We start from the raw sequence: 23,703 nt of genomic DNA, 5'->3' as shown, positions 1-23,703 counted from the left end.
AGCAGTGAAGGACCACCAATGGATAAGTATTTGAAGATCTTTCAAGATATGAGACTACCTTTGTTTTATGAGGCAGAAGGGCCAAAGGGAGTAGAAAATTGGCTATTGAGAGTGAAGAAAATCATAGATGGCATGTCTTGTCCACCGGAAAAGAGAGTTACCCTAGCCACTTTTGCTTTTGAAAGAAAAGCTGAAAGATGGTAGCAAGGAATGACGCAGGAGAATTTTGTAGGAAGAACTGGCCATTTGGTGCAGTGGGACGAGTTTGTGAAAACCTTCAGAGATTGGTTTGTACCATTGTCAACTAGAAGACAGATGCAAGATAATTTTATTAGGTTGGTATAATGGGATCAATCGGTTAACTAGGCCGGCCGGCAGGGCCAGGGGAGGTGGCCAGAAGGTCAGATGAGACAGTGGGAGGCCGAATTATAATTTACCTCCAATGGTTTGTCATGATGGAAGAGATTTTTCGTTAAGGCCCAAAAAAGGGCTAAGATGCCATAATTTAGGGAACCATTGGTCCATAGCTTACTTGGGTGGTTTGAGAGGGTTTAGCCTGATCCATAGGGTGTACTTGGTGGTTGTGGTATCATTAATTTGGTGGCTTAGGCATGGCTAAGTCAATTTTGGTGTATGGGTTCAATTTGGATCAAAATGACTAGAAGTTGGGTTTGGGTTAGGCTAGCCATGGCATTGAGCTCAATTGATTGATCAACATTGTGTAGATGATTGTCATGAAGATTTTTGATGAAAGATTGAAATGATTTTGAGTTCAATTGGAAGCACAATTTGAAGGATTTTGAGGTTTTGGTCAATTTGGAGCATGTTGGACTAGACTTGGGCTTAGATTGAGCTAAGCTGGGAATTTGGCTCAATTGAATGGTCCAAATGATCAAGGAAGATGTCATGAGGATTTTTCATGAAGGAATGGAGTGGAAATTAGGAATGGCATGAGGATTTTTCATGAAGGAATGGAGTGGAAATTTTGGGGTTAAGGCTTTCAATTTGGTGGGTTTGGAGACAACCAATTTGGGGCAAATTTGGAAATTTTGGACTTGGGTTAAAATTGAGTGAAATTGAGGCATGATGAAAGTCAATTAAAGGTCAAATTTGATGCGTAGGAGTGTTATAAAGACTTTAGGATCCAAATTGGGACAAATTGAGTAGGATATGAGGTTCAATTTCGTGAGATTATGTCATATGGCTAAGATTGGGGTTTTTTATTTGAATCAAAATTGAGCTCAAAGCATAGGTCAATTAGGCTTGGGTTTGGTTTGGATTGATCAAATGAAACAAAAATTGGGCCTTTAAAGGCAATTTGGGGGTTTTGGTCAAAATGATCAAATTGGCCAAATTGTGTTCAATTGGAGAGTCCAAATTGCTTTTTGGAGACAATTGAAGTGATTTTGGATGTTTTGGGAAAGTTTAGGGTGCCAAGGGTATTTTTGTAATTTTAACAGATTTAGGGGTATTTTGGTAATTTTGGAATCTTTGGGTGGATTTGGGCAATTTGAATATTTTGAAATGGTTTGAAATGATTTTTGAACAAATTTGGGTATTTTGGGTGAATTTGATATTTTGGGTGAATTTGAGGATCTGAATTTGAGGATCTTGACCAAATTTAGGGTTTCAATGACATTTAGGTAATTTGGGTGGATTTAAGGGGAAAAGACCAAATTGGACATTTTGGTGGAATTGGGGTACCAACCACCTTATATGAGCTATGGACCAATGAAGGACCAATGAAATACCAATGAAATTCCCATTTGGGTCCTCTATGTAGTGGTCTTAGCTAGACCCTAGCCTAGGGTCAGTGGGTCTAAGGGACCATCTACATGAGTCTCCCAAAGAATCAATGGATCAAAGTTAATAATTTTGGGTTTAAGGTTTGTGAGTGATTATGGATGATTGTGGGTGAAAGTGAGTGCAAGTGAGTGAACTAAATCCAAATCAACACCCAGAGTCAACCCTAAGGTCAAGCAGTCATATAGGGACCCTCCTTGAGATCCTCCATACTGACCCCACCTACTAAGTGCTAGAGGTTATGACCAATACGTGAAACTTCAAGTTGAGCAAAGAGGAGTTTAGAGTTTCTAATGGTGAGGGTTCCCTTTCTAGTTTTCAATGAATAATCAACAGGAAAGTTCTATGGCTAGATCCTAGACTAATAAAGAGGGAAAACTAAACCTCAACCAAAAGTGAGGTCAACAGGTTTGCATATAGTGTTCCAAGCAACATAATAGACAACAGGTTTCCTGGGGTCTTTAAGGCCAAAAGAACTGTCTACACCTTTCCAGCTCCTAAAGCTTAAGGTCAGATTCAAGGATAGATTTCTTGTTACTTAAGTTTCGCATTTTGTTCTTGCTCCAATAATCTAAAGCTCTAAGAGTTTTGGTACACTTCCTTCAAAGAATGTCAGAATAAGAGTCAATTCATGGGGTGGGAAAACGACAAGTTTTGGGGTAGGAAAGCCACAAGTCTTCAAAATGAAGGAGTTTTGGTGCTTGAAATCTTAGTTGCACCAACTCCAACACAATCGGGCAATGGTCTGAAGCGATACAAAGAAGATGCTTGGTGGTAGCTAGAGGAATGCACTAGAGCGCATCAAAGTTATCAGGAATACAATCATGTCAGACCCAAATCTAACTCGCGCCATCCTTGTTATTGCTCCTAGTAAACCTCGGACCCATAAAGCCAAGATCATGAAGGTCATTCATGGCCATAAGGTCTAGAATGTCTTGCACACCTTAGTGAATGTAAAAGGCTTCCTCCCTTTTTTATCCTGCTAACTGGTGTGCAATTGAAGTCTCCACCTATAATGGTGGGAGGGTTGTCGAACCATGAAGCAGAGTACTCCAAAAGTTCGTGTGAGTATGACTACTAAGGCTAGCATAAATCGTGAAAATGGCACATCCGTAGTTATCTGGAAACTTGGCACTACCGATAAGACATTGGGCATGCTCAGTGCTAACAAAAATAAATAAATGGTCTCCGCCACAAAACAAGCACCCCCCCCCTGATTTGCCCGTCAACTTGATACCAATACCAGCCAATTTATCAATCTCTTTACAGTCAAAGTTCTCAACTCTCGTTTCCACCAACCCATTGAAAAGAGGGTTGTGCTTGCCAATGCGGTGCTTGAGGCAGTGACCTGTGGCATGCTTACGCGCCCCTCGACAATTCCAAAACAGAATTATCGACATTATTTCACCAAAGGGTACGTGTACCAGTCGTCCGTAGCTTGATCCGCCATCTGGTACTTGACTGAAGCCTTCTTTCGTTTCCTTCGCGGCCCCTTCAGCAAACCCAATGAGAGTAGCTCTTTTTCAAAAATGGGCCTTAAAGACCCTTTCTTTCAATGCCTTCCCCGAAAGCCCTTGCCGACTAGGGAGAACTAGTGAAGATTTCACCGTACCAGCATGAAAATGCAAAGGAACCTGCAGAGGATTACCAGTAACTTCAGTTTCTGTTGTGGAGCTGAAATTAAAGACTTCATGTGGTTTGACTTCAAATGTGAGGTGTACTTGAGTAATTTTCCGGTTGGTGACCGATTCTTCCTTATTGTTAAAGAGTTTTTACTGCTTCCCCAAAGCTCCCGCAGCCTAGTTCTTCGAAGGCATCTTTTTGCTTCTCACCACAAGGGTCCAAGGCCCAACATCACCCAATTCAGCATGTTTTGGGTTTAGATTCGACTTACCATCCCGCACAGTAGTTTCCAATTGTTGTTGATGAATAGTGGCTTATGTCGGTAAGTTCTGCTTGTTGTTTGTACCCACTATGGCTGGCCCATAAAGCATTAACATTGTTCCTTCTATATCAGTAGATATGGGGCCTAAGTTCGCCCGCTGAGAAGCATCTCTAGTGCTCGATGTAGCATCAGTGGTTGAAGAATTGTGATTATCTCCAGTATTACTCCCACCTTGTATTTCATTAAGCTTGTTGAAGTGGGAGCTTCTTTGCAAACAGAGATAATGTGGCCCACTTTCCCACAATTGAAACAAAGATGGGACAACCACTTGTAAAAACACTGAAAAACCTTGCCTTCAAGACCATTGATCCAAGTAACTGAAATCTATTTTTTAGATAAATCAACAAGAAAGCAGACTCGAACGTAATTGTTACGTCTCCAAGAATCGGTCTGAGTATCAATCCACAAAGGTTGTCCCGCCATTCCTGCAATACTAAGGATGTTGGTAGAATCACAATAAATAATGGGTAACAAAGGTAAGCAGATTGAAATAGAGGCCAAGAATCCATGAAGGGAATCAGGACCAAAATTAGGTTTTCATACATCTAAACCAATAATAGTACCCGCAACAAACCACAGTCCTCCCAACAAGATAGCATTCCTTGCTTCGACATTTTGAAATATGTGAATCAAGCAGTCATTGGTAACAGTAAAAAATTTGAAAAAGTCAAACTGTGCCCATTTTCTACTGGGCTTCACATTAAGGACACAATATGGGAGATGCCTACCAAGAAGCTGGACCACAATGGTCATGTCAAGCCTCTTAATATTTTAGTGGACTTTCTCCATGTAGAGATTAACGGCCCCCCATCATCAATATAATCTCGGATTTGCTCTGTCAATGTAACTTCAACATGGGCCGGTCTTGACCAAGCTCTTTCTTTGCCAAAGAGTGGGGTTACGATTGAGAGGAGGAAGATTCCCCATCTGCGCTGCACGGATAGGAATTGATGTCACATTGATGGGTTGTGAGGCCTTGAAATTATTGTTGCTCGAAGAATTCTGGACCTTTAAAGGGGCACGCGCATTGGAATTTTGTACCTCAGCGATGAACTACATGCTACTCGAAAGAGAGTTAATTGGGGCATTATCACAAACATCTACTGGTCGGTGTTCGTCAATAGTTGCCTCTAGAATTTGGGTGTCTCGATTTTCCACATCTGCAGGAAAGACCCATCACCAAGCATTTCATCATTAAAAAATTGTTCTTTATTTGCAATCTTTGCGTAAGGGGTATCTAAAGTACTATCTTCCATAACATAATCATTCAATCTAAAATGTCAACCCTTATTTGAACAAGATGACCAACTTTGTCATTAGCCATATCTTGAACTTCATTCAGTAAAGATCTCCTGCTTCTATCCTTAACGCCATTAGCCCACTCAGGTGGTGACTGAGATGCTTCTCCCGCGTTACCGAAGAGGGGATCAGGATTAATGGTGAACGTGCATCTCCTCCTTGCCCCCTAATCACATCCTAAGCTTGCTATGGCAGCTTAGAAAAATGCAAAGAAAATCTATGACATTTTAGTGCATCAGAGAATCATCTACTAGTCCTAGCAAGTGTCTAGCAAGCAAACAAACAAAACAATCACAGCACAAATGACGGGACCCAAAAATATATTAAGTTGGATTATAAAGTGGGTTTCCAAGTGTATGAGCTTTTCCTTTTACAATTCTACACTGATATCAAAACAGGACAAAAAAGCCCAGACTGTATTTTCATTCCATCTCCATTCACAACTTTTGCATGCCTTTAATTTCAATTTTTTCATATGAGCAGTATTTTGTGCCCATTAGTGGGTTTAATTCGAAGTGATTGAGGTGGGGCCAAATGGGCCAATTACCTCATGGTTCCAAGTTTCTACATGCCACTAACCAACGAACGGATATAGCCAACCACCCAAAGGTTGGTGGAACATTAATCTTTTCTGATATGGTGGAGTGCACACAACAAAAATACTGAACAAATTTCATTTGCAAACTCTTTCGCCTTAGTTGAGAAGTTAGAAAAAAAAAACCTATGCAAAGAAAATTCAGTTGGTCAAAATGCTTGAATATACAACTTAGATGAGTGTCATAGAAAAGCCCAATTTTGAGAGGGAATAAAAAAATGGGTTGTGTTGTTAGGGAAAAGCAGTGCAAACGTGACGCGGGCCTCATGGGGGGTCGACCGGGCGCAGGTCCAGCCCAACTAGACCGGCCAATCCCCTTGGAGGGGGCCACACCGCCCCCTCCTACTTCATTTCCTTTCCTTTTCCTACCCTCCTTGTCTTTCCTTTTTCTTTCTTTCATTTCTTCTCTCCCTAAACCTTTCCTAATTCTATAACATTTCCTAAAAATCAAAATCTTATTTTATTCTCCTTCTAATTTTAAAAGTCTTGCATTAAATATGAAATCTAATTTTATTTCCTTCCCTATTTTAAAAGTCTTGCCCAAATTCTAAAATCTGATATTATTCCTTTCCTGATCTAATATTTCCTAAAGTTGAGTCAATTCTTTTATAAATAGGAGTCCCTGTGTTTAAGGTAAAGGGCTTGTTTTATGAAATTTGAATTCAGTTTTATCTGAGTATTTTACCTCTTAAGGGTTGTATCCAACGTCAAGGCAATGCTCTGGTTGTCCCTTGTCTGAGATAGTAATCATCTTCAAGGGTTCGAGTGGTGCTCCGACTGTAGCTTAACCCCTCCGAGATATTAATCTTTTCATCCATCCTCCTAGCTGTTGTCTGCCGCTTCTCAACACTACAGCCAGCCCCACCTCACTCCTACACGCCTACAGGTCGTCCAGTCTTCCCCCCTACAGCTTCCATGTAGGTCGCAGACCCCTTTCCTCCTTCATGCTCCCTCGGCAGCCCCAGCATCTCCCTTTCTTGCAATCCGTCGGCCCTTCCATAGCTCCCAGCCGATCTTCCAGCCAGCAGCATTGCCTCCTACACCTGCCGCCCCTCTCAAGTAATCTTTCAGCCAAGACCATTGCCTCCAGCAACAGGCCGCCCTACCCCTCTCCAGCAGTCTTCTGGCCTTTGACGACATTTCCTGTTCCTTCCCGCTGCGGTTTGATGCAAATCTCATCGCTGAGTTGTTGTCCTACTGCTTCAACAAGAGCCCAACACCTCTCCGGCCTTCACCGCAGCTACGAACCTAGCACCACCTATTCAGACTCCCTAGTCGTCGGGCTTGTTGTTTCTTCATTTGTGGAGTCGTTATTTGTGATGTTTTGTTTTATGTTTTTGTTTTAAGTGTTGTCTCTTTCTTTTGAGTCATCGTTGTAGCCGTGTTCAAGTCATCTATAAATTTGTGTCTTGTATCGTGGTTTGGGTTAAATTTCATTATCATTTGGTATCAGAGCAATCCCAACTCTATTCTCATCCTAGGATTTCTTAGAATCTGACTCTACTCAAACACTAACCCCAGCAAATTTTTTTTTCTTATTCATAAACTTTAGTCATGACACTAACGAGATACATGTCCGATCCTACCTGGGAGAGATACTGCGAGAGATCCGTTGACTTGAGCGGTGGATTACGAACATTGAGGATGAAATTCAATGGGAGGTTACCCTCAATCATGATCAGGAGATTCGAAGAGGGAGAAGAGGAGATAAGAAAATGAAGCGGGAAACAACACCAATTTCTACCAACTTACTACAGCAAAAAGTTGCAGACTCCAACTTTCGAAGAAAAGAGACCGCAACACCAAGCGACCCCCTTTGCTACTATCCAGCAAAACCAATTTGCAAGACTGTCAGCTAGAAAATGCTGCAAGTGCCACAAATTTGGACATGTGGAAGCAGAATGCACAACTAAGGCAGTGGTCTACTTCATTGAGCAGGGTGTCATGGAGAAATTGAGAAAATGCACCACAAACACTGAAGACGATGAGGACATAAACGACGAGTACCAGTTGTCAGTTGAAGAGATGAACATTGATCAGGAAGAAGATATAGACTTTAGAGAGGATTCTCATTTTTCAGCCCACGTGAAAGAGATGCCACAAAATCCAGTTGACCCCAAGATTGAGTTTTTAACTGAGGTAACAGTCCCTACTCTAGGAGGTAGTAACTCTGAGGTAATGGGCAGCCCAGTGGATCGTGAGATTATCGTGGCTTGAGCTAGCATTTTGCAGACGGTGGTAAGAACTGCAGGAATGATCTTGGATGTCTACACTGGTTAACATCAGAGACAAGTTCACCCCGGATAGGCGAGATATAGATTTTTCAAATGTATAGACCCCCTCCAAAGTTGCCCCGAAAGAGTAAGGTCCAACATGTCAGAAATGAGCTCATTGTGTTTCATGTCGAGAACATTACATAGAGACAATCAAAGGTTACTTTGAAGTCAGCATGGGAGACCTCGTCAGAAGTCCAGACGGGAGAGATGAACCCCAACTTTATAGTGGCCCCAAGGAGTTTGATGGGGATGAAAATTCTGTAATGGGATCCAGATCCTATCTATGGGGAAGAGGTCTCTCCTAAAGAGAAGACATTGAAAGTAGCGCAACCTGACACAGATTTCAACCCAGAGTGGATTTCTCCTCACATACTAGCCTATCAGTTGCACCCAACCGAATATGAGAAATGAAAGAGGTAGGTTCCAACTGGGATGATGCGACACCTGATTCATGGGGATACTTGTCTAGCTACAATTCCAGCTCATGTCGTGCAAAATTGGATGGATATCTCTTCTATCAGAATGTACTTTGGAAAGAAGACAACTACTTGTATGTCTCAGAGGACTCGACAGGGTGTCACGAGGAGCCAGAAGCTTCGACAGTTGAGGTTGAAACTCCCCAACCCCAGGTGACTGATGCGGGGCTCATTGGTGGGGGGGCAACCGAGGACAGGTCCAGCTCAGCTGGACCATCTGGCCCCCTTGGAAGGAGGCCCCACCCCCCGCTCCTTTTCCTCACCTCCTTGTTTTTCCTTTTTCTTTCTTTTCTTTCTTGCCTCCCTAAATTTTTCCTAATTCTATAACTTTTCCTAATAACCAAAATCTGATTTTATTCTCCCTCTAGTTTTAAAACTCTTCCAATAAATCTGAAATCTGATTTTATTTCCTTCCCTATTTTAAAAATCTTGCCTAAATTTTGAAATATGATATTATTACTTTCCTATTTTAATATTTCCTAAAGTTGGTTAAGTCTTTTATAAATAGAAGTTCTTGTGTTTAGGTTAAGGGGCTTGTTTTATAAAATCTAAATTCAGTTTTGTCTGTGTTTTCCCTATTGAGGGTTATATTTGACGTCAAGGCAGTGTTCTGACTGTCCCTTGTCTGAGCTGGTGATCGTCTCTACGAGTTCATGTAGTGCTTCAGATGTAGCTCGACCGGCCGAGATATTTATCTCTCTGTCCATCCTCCAAGTTGCTATCAGTCCACCCCACCGGCCAGCCCCACCGAACTCCCTGCACGCCTACAGGACGGCCAGCCTTCCTCCCTGCAGCTTCTCTGCAGGCCGCAAACCCCACTCCTTGCTCCCTCGACAGCGCCCACATCTCCCTTTCCTGCAGTATGTCGGCCCTCCCACAGCTCCCAGCCGATCTTCCAGCCAGCTTCATTGCTTCCTGAAGTAGGTCACTCCAATTCCTGCACCTACCGCCCCTCTCCAACAGTCCTCCAGCGGCACTGTCTCATGCAACAGGCCGTCCAAATTCCTGCACCCGTCGTCCTTCTCCAGCAGTCTTCCGGACTTCGACGATGTTTCGTGCTCCTTCCTGCTACAGTGTGACGTCACTCCCATCACAGAGTTGTTGCCATACTTTTTTCACAACAGCCCGACATCTCTCCGGCCTTCACAAAAGCCACCAACCTAACATCATCTCTCTGGACTCCCTCCTCATCGTGCATGTTGTCTTCATTTGTGGAGACTTTATTTGTGATGTTTTGTTTTATACTTTTGCATTATTGTTGTCTTCTTGTTCTTTTGAGTAATCGTTGCAACCGTATTTAAGTCATTTATAAATTTGTGTCTTGCATCGTGGTTTGTATTAAGCTTCGACATCATAACATAACTTTGGATTGCATTCAACCCTAACAATGGCATTATAATTCAACAATAAATCGTACCTAACTAACCGTAGCTTCAGATTGCACCCACAGTCAATCCAACCTCAGCTTGGGCATTGCTCGGCACCAGGCGGCCAATCCCCATATTTGACTAGATCTCCGCTAAGGAATCTTATGGTATTGTTGCATGGAGCCATTCCTCGTACATCTCTAATGCCTCTATGGGTTTTCACGCTCAAATCATCAAGTCAGCTAGCTGTCTTTGACACCAACACGACCACCTAGCATTGATGTCTCATCCGCTCTCAATCCCTTTGGATTCCATGGCTACACTCTACGTTTTGACATTCTTCCTCTAAACAGCAATAGATTGCAGCTCTTTTTCTCAAGTTCATGTTCGGTCTCTTTAGTTGATCTCTATTAAAGGATCTCCTACTCATGTTTCAATGGATCCTCTTCAGATTCCAACCCTCACGCAATGACTTCCCCCATGGCCTCGGTTGACGTCCCAATGAGGTTAACCCCTTCCCTTGTTACCAAAGATGCATTTGAGACTGATCTTCTTCCTTCCTCTCTAGTGGTTGAGCCCCCACCGACTCAACCCCTGCTCTCATTTGCAAATGTTATTCATGTTTTGAAAGTCGCAAACTTTTTCCCCTCCTCACTTAATTACTCTTCACTTTTCTTTCATCTGAATTTAGAGACTATTCAACACAAATAGCCTACAATATTTTAAGTTAAGTCAGCTCTTCTCTTTTCTAGTGAGGAATTTTGAGCCTTGTTAGACCTCTCACCATCTCACTTAGGGACAAGTATTACATGGGTCATTCTAGCATGGAAATAAAATGCAAATTCCTAGTTGATTTAGGGCTAATAGGTGATTGCTCCATTGGTTTTATTGACCCTTGACGTGTTTTCATATAGCTTTCTTTAAAAGCATGTCACATCAAGCTCTTCTTAAGGTGTTCATACTATATCAACAGACCTCATACTTAGGGCTGTCAAAAAAGCTCGTTGTTCGCGAACAACTCATGTTTCGTTAAGTGGCTCGTGTTCGGCTCGTTCGTTAGGTATACGAGCCGAACATGAACAAATTTTTAAAGCTCGAATTATAAAGGAGTCGAACACGAACAGCTCTTCGTTCGCTTGTGTTCGGCTTGTTTTAGCTCGAAATAAAAAAATTATATAACTTTTTATATAACAATATATATTATTTATATAATAATATTATATATATATTTATGTCTAAGTTTAAATCATAACACCTCATGTGCCAATGTGATTAGTGTTTTCTTTTGTATATATTTGATTCATGTTCGAATCTCACACTTTACATATATTTTTCTCAATTTAAGTTTAACGAGCCAATTTCGAGTCGAACACGAGCCGAACACGAACACGAATATTTAAATCGAGCCGAACACGAACACACTGTTCACGAGCCGATTTCGAACACGAGCTATTTCGAACGAGCCGAACACGAGCCAAGCCTAAGCTCGCTCAAGCTCGGCTCGTTTACAGCCCTACTCATACTATATCAACAGACCTTTGATGCACATGTTAAAATGGTCCTCATTTTGATTGCTTTGTGAAGCCTCCTATCACTCTAGACTGAATCTCATGTCCACTACATAGAAGCATTATTTCAATTAATATATATAATTATCGTTCACTTCTATTGTTATAACATCCTTACAAGTGAATGCTATGACATTCATTTTATTATGCCTTTTATGGCTAGAGTCTTGATGGAATTACACATTACTGCCTTCTTTCATAAGGGGGATCTAAAAGTTGGTAGAAAGTGGAGTTTGAAAACATTCATTCATACTACTTATACCCGAGTTAGCTCGAACAACAATAAGTAAGCAAATATTATTACTGGAAAAGCCTATAGACAGTTACAACCAACAAACTTGAAAAGGAAAATAAAACACGACCCTCGAAAATCTAAAATAGCACGGACATGACACAACAAACTCAAAGTATGGTAGATCTTGGGGTGGTGGTGATGATCGTTGAGGGTTTGCTTCTCCGAAGAGGTACCAACGAGTGGGGGAAGGGCTGAAAGATATAGCGGCAGCAAAGGTGTGTGGGTAACCGCGAGGTGGAAGTGCGAAGTTAGAAGAATGCCAAGTGCGGCTGCTATCCTAGGCGGGGCCAACAAGAAATAGAGCGTTAGACAGCGAGGATGTGACTGGGGAGGCTATTATAGCTGTGGCAGCAACGGAGGAGGACGGCAGATGCGAAAGTGAGGAGTTGCGGCAATGACAGCAAGTTGGACAGAGAGAAGCGGGTGGTTGGATGGCTGTAATTGCAGGTGAACAGCAAATAGGCACTGTTCCCGGTGGCGGTAGTGAAAGGAATGCCAACAGTATTGCGGGGGATACAGTGTAATGCAGGACAGCAAGAAAACGGCTTTCAGAACCGGCGCCAGCGAGGGTAGGTGGCTGAATTTGGAAAAACTACAATAAAAACAGCAAAAATAGTTGTTCGGGAGCGGTTGCAGCAGTGAAAGGCAACCAGGAAAGGCGTGGGGAGGATGTTGAAAAGGATAGGAAAGATAACCCCCACCTTGAGAAATAGATATAGCAGGGCACCACCAAAACTCTCAGATACAGTCCTCGGAGAAAAAATAAATATGCCGACAGTTGTTCTAAACAAACTCGAGTCAAAATTTATAATCCAATCCGTAATACGATACACATATAGAAAATGACTAAAAAAGGAGGAAAATTTGCTAAAAATTGAAAGGAAATCAAAAGATTTCCTTTCAGTTTGGTTATGCTCCTCTCGTACGACTCGGAAGCCGCGACGAATCCAATAGCTGGAGACGCGCAAATAAATCCTGGGGGTTGGGAAACCTTTGACTTCATCTGTCGAAGCATGACTCCTTGAAGTAATGAATCAAACTAGGCACGTTAAAAGTAGCAAAATTGTCGCAATTGCACGGTAAGTCAATACTACAAGCTTTGTCATTCCAAAATATATCTTGATATAATAGATATTTGTCCTCTTTTGGCGCAACCAGAATTAGAACTGCAAGTGGATAGGTATCCTCACGAACCAAACTTTGAGCCATTAAATATGTAATTGGCTTCTTCCACTCCTCGCACTAATCTAAATATATTTGATAAACATATATATAAGGAGGATTCAACTCTAAGTTGAAATCTAAGACAGGTTGGGCAACTCTCAATACCAACTACTCAAAAGGGATTTCTTCTCTGGTAGGACATCTACCCATTGTAAGATGTTCTTTCCCACAAAGATCTTATGACTATTTTCAATGTTGTGGTTCATGCATCATGTTTGATCATTTGTCAATGGGTACATTGCTGAAATGATTTTAATACCCAAATGACTTCATATAGTCTTCCAAAAGTGGCACAAAAGTGTCTCATCTCTAACATATTGTACCTCCCTCAATAGGGGCAATTGCGGAAATAGAATATATATATGAAAAAGTAAAATTCTCTTATCGGTGTTTGATATTGACTCCACATGGCCATTTTGGGCATCTGCTGGCAGTCCTGCGGATGCACCTCTCAACACCTATAAAAAGGTAGGTTGAGACACCACAACCTCATACTCTATATAAACGCTCATTACCTCGAACTCACTATCTTCTAGAACATCCTAAACTTAGTTAGAGTTTCTCCTGTGGGCTTCTCTTGAAACACTAGTGCCTCTTTCTCGCCGGCTTAAAGTTGAGACTTGTCTATGATGTCTTCATCCTTTTTGGTGTCGGTCTATTTCGTCAACTACTCCCTCGTCTTTGAATGAGATCATTCTTCTAGTTATGTAATCTTATTCAATATGTCATGGCACTTGAAACACTTCCTAGTTTGGATGGATTTGAGAATGTGAATTGGTTACACATGCTCTCCGCTCTGAGCAAATGTTTTCTCAGACGGGATCAACTTGAATGGTTCGTTGGGTGTACTTTTGCCGCTTGATCCTAGAGTTGAACTCTGCCTATAAGATGCGATGGTCACCCGTGAAGGTTCTCATCACTTTTGAAGCTAGGTTCTGATCATTGTATCTGTAAAGAACTAATAAGTACCGACGTTGTATCTCTTGTTTCATCTTTAGATCAAATAGTATTTTTACTCTTTTATTCTCGTTGTCGAAAAATTTTCAAGTTCTCTGATGAACTAATTCTTAAACTGTTGGTGACTAGTTTCATCATTCTGTCTAATAGGACTTGCTAGTACTCAAAAACACATTCCAATGTCCAGAGTCACTCGATGAACTTGTTTGGATCCATGTGGCCGTCAAAATATGATAAAGTCACTTTTACTTCAAATTTTTGGCTTCTCCAATATTTCATGTCAAATCTTCGAGTTCGTAGTTCTGCATCTCTTGAATCAAATTGTGTTTGTGTGACACCTCTAGATGGTCTTCTCTCAAAGGCGGTGAGCCCCTGTTGTAGTTGGACTTCCTTATAATGTTCATGGACATCCTTTGTGGATTTCTTATAAGTGGTATTGTGTAATTTACTCCAGATTATGTTTTCTACTATTATCTCCTTGATGGCATGGTTAGGGTTTAGGTTTAATAGGTGGAATACAGTGTAAAAGGTGATGTAGTAGAGTGGGAAAAAAAAATTTCGTGGCATGATTGAAAGAACAACAAAATGAAAGATTTTTATGTGTAGCTGGAGTCGGATATTGGTGGATGCTAGAAACCCTAGAATTGGACTAAGGTTAGCTAGCTATGATATCAAAAGATACCAGAGTTAACCCAAATAACAATTAGCTAACAAATATTATTACTGAAAAAGTCAATAGATATTTACAACCAACACACTTGAAAGGGAAAACACAACACGACACCTAGAAATCTGAAATAGCAATAGACACGACACAAAAAACTCAAGCTATGATGGATCCGAGGGTGGTCGTGGTGATCAGCAAGGGTTTGGTCCTCCTGAGAGGTGCAACGGGCGAAGGAAGAGCTGGAAGGTGTGGCAACAGCAAAGGTGTGTGGGTAACTATGAGGGGGAGGTTTGAAGCTGCAGGAATAGCAAGTGCAGTTGTTGTCCTAGGCGGGAGCAGCAAGAGGATGTTGGACAGTGAGGACGTGCCTGGGATAGGATATTATAGCTTTCGCAACAAGGGAGGAGGATGGCAGCAAATAAGGTGAGAAGTTGCGGCAATGGCAGCAAGCTAAAATGAGAGAAACTAATGACTGGGTAGCTGTAACTGCGGGTGAACAGCAAATAGGCATTGTTTTGGGTGGCGGCAGTGAGAGGGAATGTCGCCGGCAGTGGCGAGGGAAGCAAGGGCCTGCAGGACAACAAGAGAACGTTGTTCGGGGTGGTGTCAACGAGGATAGGTGATTGGAATTGGAAAAATTGCAATAAAACAACCAACGGTGGCTATTTAGTGGTCATTGCAGCAAAGGAGGGCGACCGAGAGCAACGTGGGAAGGATATAAGAGTGAATAGAGAAGACAATCACCACATTGGGAGAGAAATACAATTGAAGTACCACTCAAACCCTCGAATACGGCCCTCGAGGAAAGAAAACGGACATCGGCGGCTGTCCTGAATAAGCTCATGTCAAAAATTGCAATCCAAATCATGATAGCACACATATAAAAGAAATAATTAAAAAGGAGGACACGCAGGAAACTATTTAAAAGGAGGACAAGTAGGAAACTTGCTAAAAATTGAAAAGAAACTGAACAATTGTCATTCAGTTCAGCTCTGCACCTCTTATGCAACCCGAGAGCAGCATCGAGTCCAACAACAGGAGATGCCCGTGTCAATCTCTTGCCATATTTTTAGGTTTAAATTCTCTATGTATTTTCAGGCTCGTCCCGATTTGAGAAAACTTGAATTTTGATAATGAGACTTTGTTTGATGCACATACTGATCTTCCAAACTATTTGTTGAAAGATCCCTCCTCATTTATTCAAGTTTTTTCCCAAAACATAATGCCAAGGTTAGATTATTTCCTGAAGTAGTAGTTGATGTTCATAGCTTCACCAACCCGAAGTGACTACTTCATTAATTGCTAATATTATCACAAAAAAATTCTACAACTTCTTGAAATGCCTCGACATCTTCCCACCGATAAAAAAATGATGCTTATTTATCACAACAAATTTTTTATTCTAATTGGAGCATTCAGAGACCAACTTTTTAATAGATAAAATATTTCATATCCTTTATATTAAGGGAGTGGGAATAAAAAAAAAAATTATCGACACTCACATAGTTTTACTAAGCCTAAGTTAGACGACCCAAAAGAAATCTTTACCATTTTTTTTTATTTTTGCTCTTGTTTCTTGGTAAATGCCCTTCATGTACTCTTATTATTATTTGGTTAATATAATTTAATTCAAAAAAATTAAGTACTTTCTCACAGTCAGATTATTTTTGTCCCCTTGCTAGCCAGAAGTTCAACTGTGCTAGCCAAGGAGAGAATTGGGTCTCTTGGGTCACAAACCCTATCCCCAGACACTTTGACTTCCATTTGCCTTTCCCAACCAACTTACTCACCTAACTAAACAGCGATTTTTTATCCGAACAATATTCTCTACTTCTCCCTATTACCCCTAATCCGCCAAAGGAATAAAGACCGAATATGTATGGATTTAGAGGATTGGCCTACTGCCCTGCCCTTGGAGGAAGATAAAGCAATTGTTTGGCCTTTAAGTTTTCTTTACTCCATTTAGTACTCCTTTGATTTCCGCTCTTTTTTTTCAACTCAATGCTGGAATATCACCTTAAATAGAGTTTCTAGCATGAAAAGCAATGTTGATAGATGTTATGCTTCATATCATGCATAGGCAATCGATTTGTGCAATCCATTTACCAATAAAGTGGAAAAAAATTTGTCATCATTTTAAAAGCTTAATTGGTCTACCCAAACAAACAAAATGCCAAACTCATAAATATACCGTGCTTCATAACCCTAAGAAAAAAAGGGTAATGGAAAAAATTAGGGAACCCCAGTTTAATCAAAAATCCCAAAGAAAACCTTTTATTTATTTTGAAGAAGTGTCGATATCATCAAGTTGTTCAGTTAGCCTCATTTCTACATGAAAACAAGATATGACTAGTAATTTCTTTTTTTATTCAAGAAACTGAACTTGGGCACCGAGACAAAATTTAAGAAAATGATTTTCTAATCTCATCATGCCTCTTTTGCATAATTTAAACCACCATACTCATCTTGATAATCATTGCATATCATCCATCATCTCTTTTCAAGGAGTTGGGCACAATAAAAAAAAGAAACAAAAAGATCACTTGCAACAAAAAAACCTCTCATTAGATGGGTACATAGCTGAGTTCGAGCAGCTTATATTGAAGTGTGGGCTAATGGAGCCCAAGGAGAATACTAAAACTCGATATCTAAGGGGATTAAGATCGTCCGTTAGCAATGAGGTACAGTTGCAGCCTTGTTAAACATTAAAAGATGTCCAAACCCTAGAATTAAATGTAGAGAACAATATAGCAACATCAGATCCACATCACCCTTCAAACTGAGTTCAACCATCAAATCAAACAACAAGAGGACACCCAATGGAGCACCCAAGCCAACCCAGACAGTGAGGAACCCATGCAGAGTGAAGTAAAAGTGGAGACTGGCAGTACTCCAAATCCATTTATGCCAGTAAACGCTTCGAATGTCACAGTTTTGGTCACGTAGCGTCTGATTAACCAAATATAACAGTGGTCTCTCTCACTGAGCAGGGAACAGTTGAAAGTAACAGACAGTGAAACATGAGAGTATAAAGATGTCAGAGAGGACTCTAAATCTTTAGTTGATGAGGGAGAGATGTTAGTGATTCAAGTTGAGCCCAATTGAGAGATCACAATAGAAATAATATTGATTTTCCTAGAAGATATAAGTTTGATGAGTCAATACATGAATCGCATGACTGACAGTTTATCTCTCGAGTAATTACCATTGAGTGCAGTTCAATATGCCATATATTTCATTTTAAAGTTAGTGATGTTGCCTCAACGTAGCAAGGCAATGGCTTTGTTATGACAGTGGTAAATGATTCCAAAAACTTTCTGGAAAGAAGACAAAGCTCCACATAACCAGGGAGAATGACGTGGGACATGATTACCTCCCAGGAATTCGGGAGGGTTCTACAGCTGTGGAACCATGAACTGTACGATCACAATATGGGGTCAAGCGCGAGTCCCGCCCCGTGAAAGTTGGTTTACAGGATTCTCTACCCCGTTATCAAAATTTTTTTTCCCTTTCTATACTTATTTCCTACTTTTTTTTTTAATTAGGTTTAATTCTACAAAGAAGACTATTTATATGTTTTTTTTTTCTTTATTCGGGACTTTTGCTTTGTTTGAGTATGATAAAGATTGTAATCTCCGATTTCGAGCTTTAGAAGTGTTGATCTTCTTTCTTTTGCAAGTGGTAAGTCTGCATCTTGCCCGGAAATAAGTGATGGATCCTCCTTGCCGCCCGTACTTCATTGTTTCCCTGTTCAACCAATGTTTTCAATGAACAGTAGCCAAAAGACCCGAATTTGATGTCCAATAGCAGATTTTGTCGCCTATCTCCTACCAAACGCCGTTGACTGCCCCTATTCACTTTCTCATACCCTTCCATAACTACCACCTTCCCCCAACCCCCAGGTCTAAATACCTTATAGGAACCTGGAACAGCATCACAAATCTTATAATATTACGAGCTTCATTGAATTATCGTTGTTGGTTTAAAACATATGACATTAGTAAGACTCATAACTACATCTAAAAACGTCAAAAAAACCCCTCGATAATAGCTCAAACTTTGATTGAATCAAAATTGACATCAGTGCATCTTGACTCGAGGATGGCTCGCTGAAAAAAAAAGAAACATACAATTCAAAATCTACTGAATATATAATGCATATATGTGTATGTGTGCTAACAACTATACACATATACAATTACAAAACACAAAGAACATGTGAGTATGTATACATATGTGTGTGTGCATATGTGTGTGTGGGAATGTAATATATATATATATATGTGTGTATGGGCGCATGCATTTACATTTGATATATTTCATAAGATACCTTTATAAGCAAATGGAGTACTTTAATAAATAATAATCTTGATTAGGTGATGTTTTATAAAATTAAATAAACTCTAAATGAATCAACTCAAAACTCAACTTAAAATTTGACTTAAGTTGAAATCTTAATCTCCAAGTTTAATTTTAGGCAAGTTCACTTGAAATCAAACTAATAGCATCCCAAGTTGTCAATCATGCAACATAGTATCTTTAAAAATCGATCTACACTGGAGAAAAACAATGAATTATATGCAATATCAACATATCCAATATGCCCAATTACTACCTTGTGTGCAGGGAGAACAACACCCTTATTAGGCTGAAACTCAAGAAGGGTCTTCCCCATTAATCCCGTCTGCAAAAACAATGTTAACAATAACAAGTCAAATGAAATAAAAAGAACAGATTATTGAGTTGGAAAACCTTGCCCAAGCATATCATGGAGTTCCTGACCTGAGCATCTGTACATTTAAGATTAAAAATTGTGGAGCCTCTTTTCTGAGAAGCAGACGAACTCCTTGTTGACGACAAACCAAGAGATGCTGATATTTCAGCCTCCTAGAATTAATGATTGGGATGTCAAGCAGTTATGTGGTAGCTTTATACAATCAAAAATATATTTAAAGCTCAATCTTTACATACCAACAGAGACTAGCCTATTAGAAAAGAAAATTAACATTGAATTTATTTCAAATCTCCTGTAATTGCAAGAAAATCATTTTTGCAGTAAAATTTTGCAAAGTACAGCTACACCAAGTAAACCGCATGCATCTCACAAACAACAACTATTGATAGGTGCTACAGTTCTAGCGTTGTTGAGTGCAAAGTGGATCTTAGCTTCAACCTTCCCATCCTATAGACATGGTCATGTAATTTTAATGGCAATGTTTAATGTTATGCGTGTACAAATCAACAAAAAACAACTACTTTAAACTTTGGCATCTTTAAACTTATGTCTAAAGTGGACAATTGTCGTCATATTAAGGAGCAGTTGGGCTAAAGTAGAATTTAATTCAAGTAGGATTTAGTAAAGCTTGCCAATCCAAAATTATATAAAATCTCAAAAGAGTTGAATTATGAAATTCATATAGCATAATAGATGTCAAATCTATTTAAAACCTAACAAATATTTTCAAATTTTAGTACTTAGATGAAAAGGAAGAAAAGGCATAATAAGGACAAGTGCAAATCTCCTAAATCCTTTTTCTCCAAAAATTTAATAGATCTGGGATGTGCCATCAAATGGGGGGAGAACAGAATTTAAGAAGACAGTAAGGTTTATGTGGCACAAAAATTCTTTTGGAAAGATTTAGCTAATTTCTAGATAAATCTCAACTAAGGGGTATTTGTCTAAAATAAGTTTAAACTCAAATATAATTTAGTAAATCCTATAAATCCAAGTTTCGTGCATCCTAAAAAGATTAAGAACTGAAAACTTGTTGGCGTGACAAATATTAAATCTTGCTAAATGTTTTTAAATTGTTTGGACATATTTTTTCTAGATGTAAGATTTTTGAGAGGATAAAATTCATTAAATCCTATAAATGATAAAATTTAACAAACCTTGAATATAGCCAATAGCGAAACTAAAATTGGATTTATCAAAATAATAAGATTTAAAGTCCCAAAATTTAGTTTGACAATATTTAAGCAAGATATAAAATAGGAAATAAAAGAGACCCTAAGGGGTAGTTTGGCTATAAGTAGAATTTAATTCCAATAGGATTTAGTAAATCACGGAAATACAAATTTAATAAATATTGATAAGTTTAAAACTTGAAAAAAATTTTGGCACCAAATCAAGATATATGTTTGGCTATTTTTTCAAAATTTAAAATTTATAAAAGAAAAAAAAGAAATCCTCAAATCTATTAAATCTAGCGATGGTCAGATTCAAAAAATCCTAAATTCAACTAAAAATAGGGCTGAAATAAGATTTATCGAAATAGTAGGATTTTAAACTCCCCAATGTTCTGTTTGGCAGGATTTACGCAACAGTTGCTTGAATACTGCCTAAAACAGGATAATAAACAGCCCCAAATTTTTAACCGCCTATTTAAAATCAGCAACATAAATCCACTGCTTGAAAAATGTACAAATGTCTTCCATACACACACCAAGCACTAACTACTACAACGCAAGAATATACGTCCAATTATATGAACAGGGATCCATAAATTTTGCATGAATTAGTTTCAACGCAAAAATTTTCAGACACCACAGATGTTATAAATGCAAGGGTTAAGCTGTCAGCATTTCAGCAAACCAGATCATTGCTGCATTGTATTACTGATAAAGAGAAGGGAATGAAAAAATATTACTACTTAAGTACGTTTTTCCCTGGTCGTCAACGTACACTAACAAAATTCTCTTCGCGAAATGACCTCTAACTTTTCCAATAGGTCGAACTAGCCTTGTCATTTCTAAAACTAGTTTGATGGACAACAAGATTATGCCTCAATACAGACGAATCGCATCGCACGGGATGAGGTCGCCAGCAACCCAACCTAGAACTCATTTCCTTTCAGCATTAACAAATTAACAGAATATATGAAATTATGAGACCTCGATGGAATACAAAAGCAAATACAGATGGAACAATGATAGAAAAAAGTAAAAGAAATAACGAAGAAACAAACCTTCTCCATATCGATCAAAGGGAGCATGGTGGAGATGAATTGCTCCACTGTAATTTTTGAAGATTTTTTGCTCGACATCTTCTGCCCTTCCATGGGCCGCGAACGAACTTCGGTAGGTAGACAGCGTACTGCAGTGAGGGAAAAGTGGCAACCCAATGTTCGGGCGCAGGAAAAAAGAGCGGTCGGATATCCCGCGGATATTAAAATTATTTCATTTATTTTAAGATGAATATGATAAAATAACAATGAACTAATTATATATTGAATTGGTTGAATTTAGAAATTTTAAAATAGGTTCAATATTCTTTAATGAGGACATTCTTACCTGATATTTCTTTCTAAACTTGCATATTTTAACCTTTAAAATTATAATATAAATAATTATGCAATGTTATTGTATTTATAACAATCTTTATTTACTTTTCTCATTTGATCTCTTAGAATTATTTTTTGAGGTAAATCACATAGGTTGTTATGAAATACATTTAACTATATTGTCCATAAAATATTTGCTTGAACATTTGCTCGAGACTTAGAACACATATATTTGAGTAGCCCTATCTTGATAATGTGACTTGCTAGTTAGGGTAAAGAGCCCATAGAGTGATGATTCAATTTGAGGTTGTTGATTGCAATGTAATAAAATTCTTCTTCTATGTTAGGCTATCTCTCAATCATACTTGAAAGAAAATATGATAAATAACTAATGGATATTCATGTGTGGTTGAGCATGGTGTGTCGACATGTAAATATATGAATAAGTATATTGTGTGCAAGTGATTATTATAAATCATCATAGAATAATTAACAATTTTATTATTATTGGCAAAAAAATATTATTATAACTTGATGTTATGATAATATTTTTTATATGAATGTAGCATTATAAATCATGTATGTTTTATATATTATGTTACACATCAAATTTTTTTGTTATTTATGGTTTAATAAATAAGGGTGATTTTTTAGCTTGATTAACAAACTATTTTTCTTGTTTATCTTTCTCTCAGTATCTTGGATTAAAAATTGTGGGTTCAGAAGGAGCTAGTTGAGAATTTTGCACCTTGTGAGTAAACTCTCATCGATGTACCTATTTCCGCTCCTATCCCTATTTCTATGGAAGACATTATAGTAGAGTTCAATATCGATAGTATTCATATGCTGATTTCATCTTAGGTGGCCCCTAATGATGACATGGACAAGAATCACAAGACCAATTTTTTTTAACTCTAGTGACCTCCCTGAAGGTTACTTTGATGATTTAGAGGAGGATGATCTACTCAGGAAAGAGCTTGTCGCTAACACTACTCCCCTCGATGAGGATTTGTTGGTAGATCACATTAGAATTGTCAATAAAAAATGTAGACCTAACTCAGATGATTCCCCTTTAGGTTCAAATCCAATTGACCCTCTTGAGTCCTCTGGAGCCCAAGAACTTGTTGCAATCGGCCTTATAGAAGGCAGTCTTGATAAACTCCTTACACGTTTCTAGGAGCATATATCACAAAGGATGGCGAGTATAGCCCCCCTTCTCTTTTCAGATCATTACACTACAGAATAAGCAGGTTGAGTCTTTATTAGCCTCACTCTGTACTCTTGATCATACTCAGAGGAGTACAATTCAGTTCCTTATCCTAAGGGTTTTGTTCTCTCACATTTCAAGCAATTCAAAAGGGATGGAAACCCTTGACAGCATGTTGCGTAATACAAAGCACTATGTTGTAATATTGGCAAGAGTGATGCCTTATTGTTGCTTCTTTATTTAACTAGTCTAACCGATTTCACTTTTGAGTGATATGTTGAATCAAATGGCACATATAAGACTTTTGTTGAGTTAGAAGATGCTTTCTTCAGAAGATCTACTAGCATGCAACACCAGGTCACCATGAGTGATCAAATGACTGCCTAACTGAAGGCATACAATTCCACATTTGACTTTATTACGCATTGTCAAAATTTTATTATGTACTGTGAGCCTTCATTCTAGAAGTAACATGCAATCTCTTTTCTTCTTAACAAGTTGAGAGGACCCATTGCTACATTTCTGAAACTGTATTCTATTAAAACCATTGAAAAGTTATTTTAAAGGTATCCAGTTTGCATAACACCCTAAGATCCTCGGTTTTCAAGGATGAGTTTAATAACAGCAAAGGGAGGAAAATTTCTCATGACACTGGTCCCTCTCGAAGGATAAGTGAGAGCCTAGCTTTAGCCTTGTGAGACAGCAAAAATGTCGTTGTAGTTGAACCAACCCACTCATCTC

At 39.1% G+C, this 23,703-nt stretch overlaps 1 protein-coding gene across 1 annotated transcript in view; it reads right to left on the bottom strand.

The window, feature by feature from the left end:
* Nucleotides 1-21,591, bottom strand: part of LOC110038420 (DNA-binding protein SMUBP-2) — a 110,961-nt gene extending 89,370 nt beyond the window's left edge. The window contains exons 1-3 of the mRNA XM_020743267.1: nt 21,441-21,591; nt 19,255-19,359; nt 19,088-19,156 (exon numbers count right to left, since the gene is read on the bottom strand). Of these exons, the coding sequence (XP_020598926.1) occupies nt 19,088-19,156; nt 19,255-19,359; nt 21,441-21,533 (267 nt within the window). The 5' untranslated portion in view covers nt 21,534-21,591. The remainder of the gene's footprint in view (nt 1-19,087; nt 19,157-19,254; nt 19,360-21,440) is intronic.
* Nucleotides 21,592-23,703: the final 2,112 nt, after the last annotated feature.

This window comes from Phalaenopsis equestris, unplaced genomic scaffold (genome assembly GCF_001263595.1).
Source record: "Phalaenopsis equestris unplaced genomic scaffold, ASM126359v1 Scaffold232799, whole genome shotgun sequence".
NCBI lineage: Eukaryota > Viridiplantae > Streptophyta > Magnoliopsida > Asparagales > Orchidaceae > Phalaenopsis > Phalaenopsis equestris.
This window is presented reverse-complemented; position numbering and strand designations above follow the sequence as displayed.